Source organism: Neofelis nebulosa, chromosome 9, assembly GCF_028018385.1.
Source record: "Neofelis nebulosa isolate mNeoNeb1 chromosome 9, mNeoNeb1.pri, whole genome shotgun sequence".
In the NCBI taxonomy this organism is placed as follows: domain Eukaryota; kingdom Metazoa; phylum Chordata; class Mammalia; order Carnivora; family Felidae; genus Neofelis; species Neofelis nebulosa.
This window is the reverse complement of record NC_080790.1, coordinates 773,976-788,045: the sequence shown is the minus strand read 5'-3', so window position 1 is coordinate 788,045 and position 14,070 is coordinate 773,976. Positions and strand designations below refer to the sequence as shown.

Sequence of the window (14,070 nt, the reverse complement as noted above, 5' to 3'; positions counted from 1 at the left end):
TCGTAGGCCCGTGTGAGCACCTAGGAGGGCCTGAGGCCGGGCCAGGCCCCACCCCGGGCTCTGCCTCCTCCGGGCAGGACCTTGAGCCGGAAACTGCAGACGCCCCCTCCGCGCCCCTCTTCCACTTTCTGCCCTTCTTTTCCCTCCTCTGCTTCAACATCATCCCTTTGGCTCGACCTGATGGAGCTCAGAAGCCGTCCTTGAATACGGGACTTTCTCACGGGACAGCGACAGTGACTGGTGGGGGACATCTGAGAATTTACCTCCCCTGGACCCTGCTCTCCCAAGAGGGTCCTCGTTTACCGAGTCGGAGAGATCGTCTCTCTCCTGTGCCCCCATCCCCCCTCTGCTCAGTGTCCGTGCGGAACACGGCGGTGCTCACTGCGCTGCCTGTGGGGCCCGGGCGGGAAACCGGCCCGGAGGTGTGTGGGGCGTGACCAGTGGTCGTCTCCTGTCTTCTGTCACCAGAGCATAAGTCACCGTGTACAGATGCTGCAAACGTAACATAGGGGGGTGTTACAGATTTGGGCAAAGTAGACACTGTGATCGGCCGCAGGATACAAGCCCCGGCCGGACGAAATACCTGCCAACACCGAGGTCAGATTCCCTTGCCATATTCTGGGTACTGCTCTCATGACGAGACTTGCCGAGTACCAACACCAAAGTCCACCTGTTAACTTTAAACGCTCTGGCGTCTTCAAACACGTGTACGAACACGTCTCTCGGGGTCTGTCGGGGCTCACAGCGACCCTGCGGGGGGGAGGGGGGCGGCGGCTGCCGTCTGCTGTCCCTGTCCCCAAAGCGAGCAGACTATCGAATGAAGGGGGAATAACACACCTAGTCCCACAGCCAGTGATTATAGTGCACAACTTACTCTACCAAACCACTCTTTCCCTGGGGTTTTTCAGAGTAAAACTTCTTCGTTGTCTTATAAAATCTTCCGAGTCCCCATTTAAAAATATTTGGGATAATGCATGAAAACGGTTTGTTTAAACAAGCGTAATACCATTAAGTGATGGGAGAGTTTGATTTTTTTCTATTTAAAAAGTAAACATGTTTCTGCTTGTGCACAAGGACCCTGGAAGTCCCTGCTCCGGTGTAACAAGTGAGAACCTCAACAGACTCTTCGCAGATCCGTGAGAGCCACAGGGGAGGACACAGGGCGCACCACGGCCTTGAGACAGGTCAGGAGGCATGGAGTCCATGGTGGGCACCAGGGCGGGCGGGAAAATCTGGCCTGTCATTAGCGAGCTGCTGAGAGTTAAAAACTGCAGGGCAACCCAGTCACAGGGTGGGGGAGACCCCCCAAAAGTGTGAGATTTACCTGCAGGAGCTCAACCAGGTTCCCACAGAAAACACCAGGGAAAGTCCCTTCGGAGACGTCTGAAATGTCCCAGAGCCCAGCTCTGCACAGGCCTGCCCTCGGGGAGGCTGGTCAGCCAGAGCGGAATCTGGTGGGGTTTCATCAGAGCCTCCCTGCCCAGGGGAAGGGACATCCCAAGTCCAGTCCCCCACCCACCCTGCCCCACAGAAGGGGGTAGATAAACCAGAGAACGTTGGAGAGGCTCAGAGTCCAGGGGCTCAGACTCACGAGGGACTGAGACATCATCACAGGACCTCATATCCCGGCCGTTTTTACCCGGAACATCATGTCTGTTAAGAAATTAACTTCCGTGAGAACTCAGCCTAGCCATTCCCAGGACGTTACTTTGTGGATGCAGACGTTCTAACCTTCATATGCGTATGGAGGCAAAGGATCCCGACAGGCAGCCCGATATTGAGGGAGAAAGGTTGGAAAACTGACACCAACTGACTTCAAGACTTACTACAAAGCTACAGTGTTCACCGCAGGTGGTTTAGAGCCACACAGATCAATGGATCAGAGAGAGCTCCTAATCCCATATAGTGACTGACGGTTCACAAGGGAGCAAAGAAAACAGAACAGAGCCTAGACCGTCTTTCATCAAGTGACTGGGGAACAAGGGATGTCCGTGTGCAAAATAATCTCGACCCAGACCTTACACGCCTGACGAAAAGCTCAGAATCAGTCAGAATCAAAATGCAAAATGTAAGACTCCTAAACATAACATCGGGGACACCTAGGTGACCTTGGGGGTGATGATGACCTTTTCAATCCAACACCACAGACGGGATCCATGAAGGGAAGAACCAATGAGCTGGACTCCATTAAGGTTAAAAACACTGCTCTGAGAAAGACAGAGAGAGAGAGAGGACGAGCCACAGACTGGGAGAAAATATTTGCCAAAGACACATCCAAGAAAGGACTGTTACCCAAAACATACAAAGAACTCTTAAAACTCAACAGTTAGCGAACAACCTGAGTAAAAAAATAGGCCGAAGACCTCAACAGACGCCTCCCCAGCAAAGAGACAAAGGCAGCAGATGACTCACTCGTCTTCCGCGAAACGCAAGTTAAAACCACACGGGGTCCCACCGCACACCCGTGAGAATGGCCACAATCCGGAACCCCGGCAACGGCAGGTGCTGGCGAGGACGTGGGGCAGGAACACTCACTCATCGCAGGTCGCGACGCAGAATGGTGCGGCCCCTTTGGAAGACAGTGTGGAGCCTCCTCACAAAACTAAACACCAGACGGTCCAGCGATCACACTCCTTGGAATTCAGTCAAAGGAGGTGAGAACTTACGTCCACGTGGAAACCCGCACGTGGATGTTTACAGCAGCTTTATTCGTAACTGCTAAGCTCGGAAGTAACCAAGATGCCCTTCAGTAGGTGACGGATAAATAAACTGTGGTCCATCCAGACAACGGAATCTCATTCTGCACTAAAAATACATGAGCTACAAGCCACGAAAAGACAAGGAGGAATCTCAGATGTTACTGAGTGAGGGAAGCCAACGCGAAAAGGCCACGCACTATGATTCCAACTACAGGACAACCTGGATAAGGGGAACCCACGGAGACAGTAAATGATCGGTGGTTTTGGGCCACAGGACGGGCGGGGGTTGGGCACAGAGGATGTTCAGGACAGCGAAACCACTCTGTAGGATGCTGTAATGGTGGACACGCATCACTGCACCCTTGTCCAAACCCAGAGAATGGATGTTTAGCAACAAATGCTAAAAAACATTAGTACATTTGTTCTGAGTAGAATTCTATGATTTTTTTTTTTTTAATTCAGAAAACCCTTCGGCCTCAGTAAATTCACAGCATTGTTGGTTTATCAAAACACGTGCAGCTACACCCAAGCCGGTGTCCTGGGGGGGTCCTGGGACAGGAAGAGCGTCAGTGGACAGGCTGGTGAGGACAGCAGTGTCTGTCTGGTTTAGTTACCAGGAGGGACCACTGTCCAGTTTCACTTTCAGCAAAGGGACCACAGTCACATTTGGTGCCAACCTTTGGGGAAACTGGGACCCAGCAACTCTCCATGCCACATATGCGACTTTCGGTAAATCTAAAATTATTCCCAATTAAAAAGCTTATTAAAAAAACTATATTCATGGGGCGCCTGGGTGGCTCAGTCGGTTGAGCGCCGACTTCGGCTCAGGTCACGATCTTGCGGTCCGTGAGTTCGAGCCCCGCATCAGGCCCCTGTGCTGACAGCTCAGAGCCCGGAGCCTGTTTCAATTCTGTGTCTCCCTCTCTCTGACCCTCCCCATTCATGCTCTGTCTCTCTCTGTCTCAAAAATAAATAAACGTTAAAAAAAAAAAAAAAAAAAAATTAAAACAAAAAAAAAAACTATATTCATTAGTGAAAACTTGCATTATTGTCTTGATGCCTGGAGGTAAAATGTGATTCTGCCCTTTCATTATTCTTTATTTTTTTAAAACCACTTTCTTGGGATATGATCGCCATCCAACAAGAACACAAATTTAACGTACGCGGCCCGATGCGTTTGGAGGTGGGGCTCCACCCACGACACTGTCTTCCCACCACGCACCCCCCCCCGCCCCAGACAAAGACTGGGTGCTGGCGGGAATGTGCAGAAAGGGAGCCGCGTGCACTGTCGGTGAATGTGAGCTGGCAGGGCCACCACTGACAACAGTGCGGAGGGTCCTCGAAGCATCAAACCTGGAGCTACCACGTGATTCGGTATTTCCGCAAAGGAAATGAAATCCGGGCGTCCAGACACTCAAATTTCCATCCAGTGCTATTCGCAACAGCCGCACACGGACACAATTCAAGGTCCGTCGCCCGGTGGGCAGAGAAAGAGTGTGGTGTGTGTGCACAATGGGACACTGCCCAGCCTTAAGAGGAAGGAAACCTGTTTATTTCCTTTCAATGGCAGGAAGTTCCACCGACACTGCACACAGTGCATCCAAAGTTCTGGACGCCTGAACCTCCCAGGTCCTGTGGTTCCTGGTCCTGATGCCCACAGAAGCTGCTTTGACTGATAGCCGAGGCAGAGCACACGTTATGTACCTGGTTCGCTCAGGGAGAAAGGCGTCGTCGGTGCTAATTTGAAAACAAAATTGCAACTATGGCATTTAGCGTCAGGTTTCTACGAGGGGCCCTGCTGAATCAGGCTGTTTCGTTATTTTCACAAAACTTGGGGGATGTGAAGGAAAGAGGAACTTTTAAACTTTCATGACCTGTTTTGTTTCGTCTCTGGGTTCTCTGACCACGTAAGGGACGGTCTCTGTGCCCTCACCTCCGGGCCGGGGAGAGGGGTGTGAGTGGGAGGGGCCGCCCTGGCCTCCCTCGAACACTGGATCCCATCGCTGCTTCTCATCAGCAACCCCTTGCCCACGGAATGTCAAGGCGTCCTTACCGGAGCGGTGCTGAAAACATACAGCAAAGAGCCTTTCAGGGCCAAGAACTTGGATCTGAAGGTCTCACAGGAGCTGGTGCCTTCGAGTCTCTCCCTGACCCAGCCCATGTGCACAACCTGCAAAAGAAAGCCTGTGTAATTAAAGCAAAGCCTTTGCAGCGGGCACGGTCGCAGGGCTGGAAGCGGCAGAGACGGGCACGCCCAGAACCAGCAGGTGTCCTAACCCTGATCAAGCAGACGGATGTGAAAGGTAGTGTCCTGGGACAGCCCCGGGGCTCTGCACCTGCCGGGCTCCGTGTGCATGTCTGGGTGCCACCAGACCCCTTGCCTGCGGCAGAGTTGTGCCTTCCGCGCATCTTTAAAAACACAGTATTAAATCACATCCTCTCAGGGGCTAGGATTTCGGATTCGTCCATGAGTTTGCACAGAGCTGACGCACGTGGGAAAGGTGACTGTTTCTTTACCGTTCCACTTCCTGACGAGAGTGAAGAGAAGACAACGATATTTGACTCTTACGACTGGCATTTTGTGTGCAAGCTGTAACAAATCAGAATAGGATCCAAAAAGCTTACGGAAGCAGTGATATAACCTAAGTGTTCAGTGCATGAACACAAACTCATGTTAAGCTGAAGTCCCTGCGTCTTACCCCAAATTTTGATGTGACACATATTTTGTAGTAATTTCATTTTAATTTCCTCCTTTTGCCATGTTTACAAAAAAAAGTAAGTGTTTAAAGCAGCTTCACGTGTAAGTAAAACGAAGAGTGAATTATCACAGACATGCCAGGAAACCTTACGAAATAAAACCGTCCTATGAGCCACTTCAAGGCGGTGCCCTGGGGCTCACTGGGGCGCCCAGCCCGGGCTCAGGTAGGTCCTCTCCGCTTCTGCGGTTTACGTGACAAATTCCTGACAGCTTTCACTCTTACGGCCGGTGAAAGACGTCCTAGGTCAAGATGCCAGATGAAGTTTTACAAAAAGAAATGCTTAAAAACCAGATTGTTAACCTGAAACATCTATAAATTGGATGTGAACTTAATGAAACTCCGTATGTAATTTAATTCCGCCTCGATTAATTAGCAAAGAAACAAGTTACAGCTTAGCTATTATTAGAAACATTGCCTGCTTTGTGAATCTTTTTTGGGTATATGTAGTTCATAAATAATTTCAAGGGTAGCTAATATTATCTTTTACATTATGAGTTTTCTAATGGCTTATTATGTGTTCCAAGAAACGTATATTATAATTTTAGGAACACCTACCTGATTATGTCACTGTAAATTACATTAAGAGGACATGACCATTCATAATAAATGAGCACATTTTCATTTCTCTCTTCTGATTCCATTTCTATAGGAAAGCCTTTTTTTTCACATGACTGAGTCAAGATAATTAGGTAAGTGTTCATGAGACGACGCCGTAGGCTGGGCCCTTTACACAGAAAATGCCCACATTATCTGAGATACTTCGGTTTCTTTTGGGTTTGATGAGCCAGGCACCCACATTTCCCTTTACTTCAGGTTTTCTAGATAAAATGTAGTTTGGAAATGTACAGAACTACTCGTTGTTTTAGCAGGGAGCACGTGTTCGGGTTCGCCCAGGACCATTTTAAATGTACATGTGTTGTTTTCAGGCTGGCCGTCATCCCGGAAGGACCTGCCTCTGTTTGGATGGCAAGATCTACAGCCATCTTAGTCACTGAACGTGAGTCTAAAATCATCTGTACTGGGTTTTCTGTAGGATCTGCCGATTCTGTCTTGTATTTGTTTTTGCAAATTGCAGTAATTCCCAAATACGTTTACTTTTAAAAGTATTTAATCAAATAGTATGTTTTTTCTACATACCAAAACCAGGAATTAACGGTTCAGAATGAAAAAGAGCATGCCTTCTCGTTCCTAAGGGCCCAACGTCACAAATCTAAACTCCTATAATACACACAAAATGTTTAGTTTTTGGAGCACATGTGAGATAATCTGTACCCAAAGCACACTGAGACAAGGCAGGGGGTAGCTCTTCAGAAAGTCCACACAGTAAAGCTCGTCTCTAATATTTCCTTCCAAATGAACTAATTTGAGCCCCCGAGGGGAAAAAGAGTTCAGAGGCGCCTGGATGGCAGGCCAAGGTCTCCCAGTTTGTGGGTTCAAGCCCCGCGTCGGGCTCTGTGCTGACAGCTCGGAGCCTGGAGCCGGCTTCTGGGTCTGTGTCTCCCTCTCTCTGCCCCTGCCCCTCCCCGACTCATGCTCGCTTGCTCTCTCTCTCTCTCTCAAAAATAAACAAACATTAAAAAAAGTTCAAAGTAATACAGAAATTTTGAGGTTAGAAAAAGTCTTTAGATTTCCCATTACTGCTTGCTTATCTTATGGGAGAGAAAACTGTGGCTGAGATGTTAATTTGGCCAAAGTATGTCACCAGCGAAGAGATTACTTGGGATTAGAACCCAGGTGTTAGGGACATTGGCATCACACTGGCGTGGCTTAGGGTGTGACAACATCCTGCTAAGACCAAGCCGAGCAAGATTACCCCACTGCCTCGAGGTCCCTGAGCCGTAACTACCTAGTGCTCTCAGCATCGGGAGTTTTGCTCCTCGGATGGCTTGAAGTTTCCCTGAACACTGTTTCCTGATTTTCTGCTGTGACTCCTGATTTTCAGAGTGAAACACAGCATGTTCTGAATCCCAGACCCGAGCTCTTCCTCACGTGCCAGGAGACACAGGTACATCCTGAAAGGTCAGCACGTTCCTCCAAGCACAGTAAGTTCAAGCCCTGTCAAAGCCACACACTGTGCGTGCCCACGTGTGCACAGCCCTGATCGCAGTGACCTGCCAGCAGGGTCCCGGGGACACTGAACGACTGAAAAGCTGAGTTCTGGGTCACCACCCGGACCATCCCTCTCTCCTGTGGTCTCGAGAGAGTCTCTGATTTACCATAAAAACAATTCCACAGACATTTTGCTAATTTTGAGATCCAATTTCAGAACGGTAAATTATTCCAGGAGAGAACAGAACCGATTGGTCGGTTCCCCCTCCCCCCTCAGCCTGGAGAAGACACGCTTTACGTGTGGACAGTGGAGCTCTGCCCTCAGTGGAAGAGTCCACAAGAGCCTCCACGTTAGAAACACAGCGCAGACTGAGAAAACAGTATTTTCTGCACAGGACTACAAAATGAATCCTGTATGAATTTGAAGGCATCTATGGAACTATCACCCATTAACAGCTTACCGCCCTCCTTCAGCTCCCTAAGGCAAAACAGATGATCGTGTATTCAGAAAAATGTTACAAGAAATAAAAGTTACATTTAGAGCAGCTTTCCTTAGAGTTTCGTTTCTTTCTTTTTCTTTCTTTCTCTTTCTCTCTTTCTCTTTCTTTCTTTCTTTCTTTCTTTCTTTCTTTCTTTCTTTCTTTCTTTCTTTCTTTCTTCTCTTTCTTTCCCCTTCCTTCCTTCCTTCCTTCCTTCCTTCCTTCCTTCCTTCCTTCCTTCCTTCCTTCCTTCCTTCCTTTCTTTCATGTTTGTTTATTTTTGAGAGATAGAGTGCGAGCAGGGGAGGGGCAGAGAGAGGGAGACAGAATCAGAAGCAGGCTCCAGGCTCTGAGCTGTCAGCACAGTGCCCGACGCAGGGCTTGAACCCATGAACTGCGAGGTCATGACCTGAGCCTAAGTCGGAAGCTCAACCGACTGGGCCACCCAGGGGGCCCTAGAGTTTCTTTTCTAATTACAAAACGTGCACTCGTGGATTGACTTAGACACAGGCCTAACTGTCCCTCTCGCGCAGCAAACACGGACCGGCACAGACTGACGAGTGCCCCCACCCTGCGCCCACGCCTGATCACGAGCACCATCTAGCACCCACTCAGATGTGGGTGCTACTTAAAGCAAACTGAGCTCACTCTTCTCGGTTTTCTGCACCTCAAACCTGTGAGAGGCAAATCAGAAAACTGATGGGCAGTGAATAAAAAGTCTGCCCTTACAGGACGGCTTCAACTGTGATGTTTCCAGAAAGAGCCAGTGACTCTGTGGCTTCACAGTGCAGGCACCTGGAGCTCAAACTAGTTGAGCGTGATGGGTCACTCGCGGTGCTCGCAGGCCGAGCGAGTGAGGGTCCCGAGTTGGGGGGCAGCACCCAGCCCTGCGAAGGAAGGAGGTGTTGACTCCCCACGACGCGGCCCTGCAGACCAGCCCGGGGCCCCGGGAGCGCTGTTCCCACGCACCTGCCGTAATTCCTGCTGGCCAGAGGCCGCCCTGGGGCAAGGCCCTCCAAGTGAGGACGTTCTCTAGGAAAATTACACCGTGCTCAGATCACGCAGATCACACAGGGGGAAACCCTCTCGGCTTAAATACTCACAGTGACACAACTGTTTAATCGCACTTCCTCAGAGCACGTGCCGACAGCTCGGTTATAACGTGGCACCGGGGACCAGAACCCCCTCCTAAGCCGTTTCCGCTAAAACTGAGCAGTTTGGTGGAGTTGATACTGGGGGAAGGACCCCTGACTTCGGTCTGCTCGTCCTCCCCAGATTTCCAAATCAAGTTCCAAATCCAGAAGCTACTGTAGAGACTTGTTATAGGATCAACATGAAAAACGCAAGCCCTACCTGGTCACAAGGAGAACAGCCCTCATTCACCATTTTCATCTGTGAAGAGAGAGAAGTGAGAAGTCACTATGACAAGAATATTAACGCCATCATTTCTTCGCCTGTCAAACTGGCAACTGAAATTAACTAGCCGCGGGAAGGGTCCTTGGGAACAAGTTTCTTTTACGATGTATTTCTAACCTAAAAACCAGAGTACGTACAAATGTATAGCAGCAGTTCCCACAGCGGAAAAAAAGAACAATATTAGCAAAAAACAATAGTAGCAAGAAACTACTAGCAAAAAACAAAACTCGCAAAAAACAACATTAGCATACTTAAGCTGTTCTTTTTCAAATATCAGCATCTTGTGTGAGTGAAGCTATGGGACCACAGATACTTGAATTTCAATATCTGAAAAAAGTGGGGAAGACACTTCCTGCTCTAACGGTCTCAGAGTTTCACATCACACACATTCTCCCCCACACCCCCAGGAATCCCGCAAGGTGGTACTATCTCCAAACTTTACCGGTGAGGAAGTGGAGATGCAGGGTAATAGCACACACGCTCGGAATGTGACTTCAGATCCACATTTCCGGCTTCCTCCCCGCTGCTCTGCCTACCGGCTGGGATGTGTGAAACTCACCCAGAACTGAGGGACACTCACGGTCACTTGCACGCCTGCAAATACCAATCTACCACCCGCCGTCTGCTTTCTCCTTTCTTTTTATCCGTCCAGATACCTTAGGAATTCAAAATGTCAAGCCTGAAAACTAAGGTCTTACAGAAGCTCCTTATCTGACCGGAGAAAGAAGCCATGAGGTCTGCAGAATGGAAATCGAACACGTCGCTCCTTCCCGAGTCTCCCAATGTGCTCGGTCAACCTGTCCAGCAGCTTCAGAACAAGGCAGTGTGTGTGGAAGAAGAGGGGCGGTGGGGGCCGGGGCGGTGGGGGGCGGGGGGGGGCGCTGTGCACGTGCTGCTGCAGTGTCAGCCCCAGCGCTGGCCCCGCTGGCCCTCCACCTGCTCGCTCCAGCACAGAAGCTGGCCTCAGGATGCAAACGCAGTCACTGGGCAAGTCACTCCTTCCGTGAGTGTCCACAGCTCTGGCCACCAGCCCACTGCCAGCACACCGTGGTTCCCGTGGGAACTTACTACTTAGTTGGATTTTAACTCCCAGCCCATTTTGTTTTACTTTTAATTTTTTAATTTCATATTGACTTTGAACATCAAACAGATCGCTCCAGGAGACAGCACTGTCTCCTGGATACTTGCTCTGAATATTTGGGACGTAATCTTTTTGGTTGGATATGCCTCTTGTTTTCATAAAGTTACGAGGGGAATTCCATCTTTGACCCCGTTAAGTTCCCCACATCACACCGATAAAGTATACGTGAAATTATGTGCACATGAGTACATCTGTGTCTGTGCGGGACAGGAGTTGAGAGAGGAAGGTCCTCTCAGGGAGGGAAATGGCCCCTGGGCATCCGAACGACTGACCTGGTCCAGACTCCTGCCAGGAGGCATCTGGACAACTTAACACGACCTGGTTATAGTCAGAGATGTGGTATGTTGGAAGAAAGTACATTTCCTTGTTTAATCTTGTAACCCACTATTTTAGTGTTAATCATAAATTAAAAGATCTCTATTTCTGTGGATTAAACACAAAAGCACTAAGTCATGGGAGGTGTGCTCACGCTCTCCAGTGTCAGGTCACTGATGGTCGCGGACACTGCCCTCAGCCAGTCGGCGCTCTCCCGGGCCGTGTGAAACTGCAGGACTCCCGTGCGGACGCCGTCCACAGCCAGCACCTGGAACGCGCCGGACCTGCAGGGAGGGGAGAGCCACGCTGTGCACACCAGGCAGACAGTGTCGTCCACGGCGCCTCCTGCCCGGCCGAGAGCCACACGCGGAGACACGTGACAGCGCCCTGACATGACCAACCTGCTCCAGTTTGTAAGTTCACCAAAATTAAGTTCAGAACTTTGAGATCCATCACTAACAGACCATTTCTGCCTCAATAGGAAACATGAGAGTCGTCGTGGAGGACGCCACTCCTGCCCTTTTAGGAACTTGGGAGTTCTCGTTTTACAGAATCCTTAGTAAAGTTCGTCCAGAGACCATCCATTGTGGTATTTGAGGCTCAAGACACGATGATGGCGGTGCCATTGCTACTCGACGTGGGCAGCCTCTTACGACACACACCGAGTGACGTTGTGAGGGCTGAGCCCCGATCCTGCAGGACTGGAGTCCTTATGGGAAGAGACGCCACAGCTCCCTCCCCACCCTTGAGGACACGGCAAGAAGACGGCCGTCTAGAAGCCAGGAAGAGGCTGTGATGCGCCCGACGTGGACGTCCGGCCTCCGGAACGTGAGGATGTGAACGTGTGTTGTCCACGCGGCCCAGTGAGCGCTTGGCTGTGCAGCTCCACTGGACTAATGAAACGCATCCGAAAGGTAATGTCATCGACACTTCCGTTCAGGTCTCCTTAAGAAAACCATGTATATCAGGGCACCTGGGGGGCTCAGTCGGTCGAGCAGCTGACTTCGGCTCAGGTCATGATCTCGCGGTCCGTGGGTTCCAGCCCTGCGTCAAACTCTGTGCTGACAGCTTGGAGCCTGGAGCCTGCTTCTGATTCTGTGTCTCCTCCTCTCTCTGCCCCTCCCATGCTCATGCTCTGTCTCTGTCTCCCAAAAATTAATAAACGTTGAAAAAAATTAAAGAAACAGACATACGATGACTGTAGCACATCTCAGGAGAAAACCAACAAAGGGACAGACGCTATGGAAGAGCCAGTGAATCTAGTGGAGTTAACGATATGAGAACTGAAATGCCGGAGAGGCTACACAGTGGACTTGAACTGGGTGGGTGGGCAGAGTCCCCGCCAGCCCACAGACCAGGCAGAAGAAAGAAGGAAGAAACCTGCCAGAGGCTCTGAGAAGCAAGAGACGCTGGGGTGGGGGCACCAGCAGGAGGGAGACTGAGGGCAGAGGAAACGTTCCCAACTTTTTTGGGGACAGCTGCTCAGCACACCAGGGACCTGGGGACGGCTGGTCAGCACACCCGCCAAGGCCCAGGGGTGCAATCCGGATGCAGACTCACGCCTCCAGGGACGGACACCTTGGGTCAACGATGCAGGGAATCCCAGCCGAGGGGCACGTGGTAAAACAGCTCATTCCTCACAAGGAGGCCGCCAGCTATCACCTGACCTGTTGCAGAGGCGGGGGCACAGGGGCACAGGGGCAGGAGGGCAGGGGGGCAGGGGGCAGGCACAGCGCATCCCCAGCACTCAAAGCCAGAGTGTCAGCCGAGCACCGTGTTGCCAGCCCACAGCCACCTCTCCACGCGGACGGAATACGGGCGTTCCCGGTGAAGGAAGCAGAGAAGCTGCTCCTGAAACCCCTGGGAAGTGCTGACGAGACCGTTAGGCTGAGAGCAGGCAGTTCCCACCCGCGACGTGGATCCACGGGAACACAGACCAGTGCGGTGACGATGGAATCACAAGACAGGATACATCTTTTATCCTCCTTTCTTTGCTTGTGTTTTTCTTTTTTTAAAGTAGGCTTCATGCCCAACGTGGGGCTCGAACTCACGACTGAGAGGCACGCGCTCCACGGACTGAGCCAGCCAGGCGCCCATTTCCTCCTTACTACAAACAGTGTAGAAGCTGTTGTAGAAAACGCCATGTCTCTGACATACTGCTGGCCCCACAACGGGGAAACGTACATACCACGCGCTCGCATCTGTAACACACGTGATCCGTGGGTCACGTACGTGCTCGCGACAGGGCAGAGGACGTGCAATGTGGTAAGGAGTTGGTAACAAGGGTGAATTAATTAGTTAGCGAATTAGTGTTTACATGTGATGTATATACGAGATTACTCATGGCTCTGGGGTTCAGCATATGCCCCTTTGCTAATCAGAATCCGGCCCTGCTGTGTCCTTTTAACCCCAGGGACACACGGACCGCACCTGCAGAGCTCTCTCTGCCCCTCCCCGCGTCCAGGACCAGGGGAGCGTCCTCAGTCCGACACAGCCCTCCATAGGTTAGGGTTAGGGCTAGGGTCAGGACCTACAGCCTCCGACATCTGTCCCCCTTCCCCACGTGATGGGCTTCAAAACGCTGACCATGCGACAGAACACAAGCGCACGAGGAGAGGCCGTAAGCAAGGTTATTGCAAACCCAGTTTCCCGGCAAAGAGCATCACTCAGAAACTCACCTTCAAAGAAAGCAACACAGATTGAAGATTATACAGACGCCGATGTTAATGCCAATGACACATACATAGTAATAACGTTTGATCAGGACGTTCACACTGGCTAATTGTTAGGAAAGCAGTATGAACAACAGATTCCCACTCATTTCTTCCAGATGGACTCTGAGGGTTCACTGTGTCAGCATCTCGCGTGAACTGTGTTTGGGCTGGTGTACAAGGTCCCTCCCAGTGCACAGGAGGAGCCCGACCACGCGGCTCTGGAGTCAGAGCATCTGCTCACTCGGCCTTTTTGGGATTCTTTCCAACGGTCAAGGTCGTCGTCAGAGCTAAAGATCAGAGTACCCACCGCTCGAGGCCCAGCACATTCTGTGATAGCCCTGCATCAGGTTTTGAGAATCCGCAGAAAAGCTACACCTGAGCTCCCACAGGGGGAGCGAAGCCTCGCCCAAACACCGTTTCAGCAGGAAGTCGAGGCCCGGCGATGCCCAGGCTTCCGGAAAGCCTCTCCTGCCCCTGGACAGGAGCCCCGGAGGAGAA

The 14,070-nt window shown here is 50.9% G+C and overlaps 1 protein-coding gene across 1 annotated transcript in view; it reads right to left on the bottom strand.

The window, feature by feature from the left end:
• The window catches only part of SNTG2 (syntrophin gamma 2), a 180,065-nt gene that overhangs the window by 40,663 nt on the left and 125,332 nt on the right, over positions 1–14,070 (bottom strand). Inside the window, exons 10-12 of the mRNA XM_058682379.1 lie at positions 11,013–11,142; positions 9,340–9,378; positions 4,753–4,869 (exon numbers count right to left, since the gene is read on the bottom strand). Of these exons, the coding sequence (XP_058538362.1) occupies positions 4,753–4,869; positions 9,340–9,378; positions 11,013–11,142 (286 nt within the window). The remainder of the gene's footprint in view (positions 1–4,752; positions 4,870–9,339; positions 9,379–11,012; positions 11,143–14,070) is intronic.